Source organism: Kickxella alabastrina, assembly GCF_025024165.1.
Source record: "Kickxella alabastrina strain RSA 675 chromosome Unknown BX661scaffold_168, whole genome shotgun sequence".
NCBI classification, from domain to species: Eukaryota; Fungi; Kickxellomycota; class Kickxellomycetes; order Kickxellales; family Kickxellaceae; genus Kickxella; species Kickxella alabastrina.
In genome coordinates, this window is record NW_026251639.1 from 8,685 (window position 1) to 11,809 (window position 3,125).

Consider the following 3,125-nt stretch of genomic DNA (forward strand, 5'->3'; position numbering starts at 1 on the left):
GCAGTGCTTATGGCAATGCTTATCCTTACAACGCAGGATACAACAACAACGCCTACCCCTACGGCGGAGCATACAACGCGTACAATAGCTACGGTGGTACTGGAAATTACGGCGGTGCTGGCAACTACGGCAATATTGGCAACTACGGCGGTGCTGGCAACTATGGTAATATCGGCAACTATGGCGGTGTTGGTAACTACGGTAGTGTTGGCAGCTACGGAAGCTACGCATCGGGCTTTCCAATTGCGCTCAGCACGGTCAACAACTTTGACCGCGACTCCTTTGCTGCTAACTACAACGACAACACTTATTACTCCAATAACAAGGACGCCAGCGTAACTAGTGACAAGGTCAGCTCCTCCAACAGCGCCAACGTCATTGCTTAATTGTTTGCTTTGTCAAGCATTGGCAGGGGTTGCCTATATGGTGATAGACATCGAAAATAGACCAAATTAGACATTACACACACAAACTCATTCACCACTTAATAAAATATATTTTTGGAATAGCTCGAGTTTGCCTCAACTAAAATATAGATTACAAATATATCCACTCATTTCGTCATCTAAGTGCATTTGATGAAAACATTGTTATTGGTGTATTATTAAATGTAATATTATATTCAATAATAAGAAAATGTAACAGCGCTGTTCGCTATACTTATTAATAAAGTGTTTAAAGTAAAATAACATTGGTGGTATTGCATTCATTTTGGCAGTCCTAGCTGTGCGCATCAAGTTTAGGCAAGCTACACCGTGCGCCAAAAGCTTGACCTAATAATCTAATAATCCTTTTGACATACAACGAATTTAATTTTTTGCCTGGGTAATGGGGTGGTGAAAGTCCCATCCGCGGCGATACTTGGTGATAGGTCGGTAAAAGTCCCATCCACGACGCTCGTAGCTGGCAGGATGCTTGGGGGTTGCGGCAGGAGCGAGTGGAGATATAGTAGGATTGGCGTCGGCAGGACCAGGAGCAGGAGCAGCGAGAACAACGCTGGAGGCGAGAGCGGCAATAATGGCGGTAAAGAACTTCATTATTTAAGGGATTGGATCAATGGCGTGTGTTTGGGAGGAAAAGGTAGACGGAAGGCGAATGTGTTTGATACTGTTTTGTGAGTTGGATTTTGTCGGCAAAAGTGTTCTTCTTATACACGTGTTTTTTCTGGTGGCAGTCGTGTATGCAATTGTTGGCTCTACACTGGTATGTAAAATGCAATTTTAAGCATTGCAAATACACACATTCATTATAGATATTTAAATAGCATGTATGTAGATGAGTTCGTGGTGTGTGGTGTGTGGTGTGTAGTTGTGGTACACAGTTTGTAGTTTGTATAAACGCATGCTGTTTCACATTCTCACACATTCTGATAAAGACGCTTTTAAAAATTTCTTTCAAAAATACTTGGTGTCACAAATGCACAGAGCTAATTTATTTATCTGGATAAGCCGGCAATTCACGAATGAAATATTTTGTTTGCCCGCAGAAAGGGGATGATCGCGAATCTCTTTGTGCGAGTATGTTCCCAATTAAATATGTGCTAAATGCAAGTTCTCGCGGTTATCCTGAAATTTGCTTCACGTCAATGATCGTGTATTTAAAAAAAGTTGAGTTCGAACATATAACATATAACATAGAACTTGCCATTCGTCTTTTTGGCCCAATATCTTGCTCCATTTTCCAAATAAAGACTTTGCGCGCAATACGGGATATCTGCTTATAAACCATGCAAATTGTGATAAAGGGCAGCCTGGCTTCTTTAGCAAATTTACAGATATTTTGAATGCCAATCCTGAACCGCATAATTCTCGATTCACGCATATCAATCGTTGCAAATATTTGGTCTTTAGTTTCCCCTTTGAAAAAGACAAGCACATGCTACTGTGCGAGTCTCTTACTTATATACCAAATAATCAAATTAGAAATATAACTGAAATCAAATATCAAACACCATATGCTTAGCAATATGGCGTAAATTTAAACCACTGCATTTCGGCTGTGAATGGCCCTGCGACCAGTCAACAGTGCCAGCCCAGCCGCTGGTTTTGTGTGCCGTCCCAAACGCCCATGCGAGGACGACTTGCACCAACTGGGAAGGGGACGCCCATCGACACGGGCAGAGTGCGGACCAGCCAGTCGTCAATGTACCACTTGACACTGTCCTTATTAAGCTCGATGGCATAATTGTGGAACCCAGCAGCCATGTCTTGAGGATACCACCAGGGGTGTTTAGATATTGTGGTACAGGATCAACGCGCTGCCCTTTACAAAATACATGGACTGTGCTGTCAAAGTGTCCCTGCCCACCCATTCCCAATCCAGCTCGTCGGCTGGCTGGGCCCCGCCAGAAGAACAGTAGACACAACCCCACTTCCATGCGCAGCGCGGATGCGTCCTTCGATTTTACCGTATTGGAAATCCCACGGAAATACTATTGTCGTGCCGCACTCAGGGGTCAGCCGCCAAACCACAGAGTTTTGCGTTTGGTAGGTGTTTTGGGGACACCATTCGACGTTGAATTTTCCAAGTGCTTCACGATCTGTAAAGTCGATAAATGAACTTTGGCAGTGTAGTTTACCAGAGACCCTGCGGGTTGAGACTGGCGTGCTTTAAGTGTGCGTCTATTGCTGTTGTTCCAGAGGTTCTTGTTTGCAACGAATTGTGCCCTGTAGTCCGGAAAGTCCGCTCACACCACTTATGTGGCCAGCGGAGTAGCCTAACATATCCATTAGAGGTTGCCCAAAAAGCAATAGCAGCGACGGTAGACGAACAATATGTGAACTTCATTTTGAAAATAATTATTAAAAAATTAAAAGGATAGGTGCGATTGTGTGTTGATAAATACGGAAATTCAATAGAAATATGGATGATGCCGCTTGCTTTATAGGAATTTCTGTTGCGTATAAAAAAATGCATATTCGAGAGCAAATTTGTTGTCAATGCCAAACAAATTCAGAAATACCCAATAAAACTGAACATGAGAACATGCATATATTATTAAATTTAGGTCGCACTATTTGAAGGTGGTCACTTCATTTATTATTTTCGTAAATCATCTTTCATACATTACCCAGTGACCACATCAAAACAGAAATGGAATTGCACAATACCAGCAGCTGATCACG

General features: G+C 42.6%; 1 protein-coding gene across 1 annotated transcript; it reads right to left on the reverse strand.

Moving 5' to 3' along the window:
- Positions 1-1,832: 1,832 nt before the first annotated feature.
- Positions 1,833-2,921, reverse strand: BX661DRAFT_192288 (concanavalin A-like lectin/glucanase domain-containing protein). The gene is given in 7 exon segments (XM_051537704.1): positions 1,833-2,008; positions 2,024-2,206; positions 2,218-2,257; positions 2,269-2,334; positions 2,355-2,559; positions 2,586-2,644; positions 2,722-2,921. 7 exon segments carry the CDS (start codon positions 2,785-2,787, stop codon positions 1,959-1,961), a joined length of 669 nt encoding a protein of 222 aa, XP_051388363.1. The 5' UTR covers positions 2,788-2,921; the 3' UTR covers positions 1,833-1,958.
- Positions 2,922-3,125: the final 204 nt, after the last annotated feature.

What these genes read in the sequence shown, in the direction of transcription:
- BX661DRAFT_192288 (XM_051537704.1), bottom strand. Translation starts at nt 2,787, where the DNA reads ATGAAGTTCACATATTGTTCGTCTACCGTCGCTGCTATTGCTTTTTGG. An exon ending in GGGCAACCTCTAATGGATAT is followed by an intron (nt 2,645 to 2,721) that starts GTTAGGCTACTC and finishes GTTGCAAACAAG; the next exon opens with AACCTCTGGAACAACAGCAA. An exon ending in CGCCAGTCTCAACCCGCAGG is followed by an intron (nt 2,560 to 2,585) that starts GTCTCTGGTAAA and finishes ACACTGCCAAAG; the next exon opens with TTCATTTATCGACTTTACAG.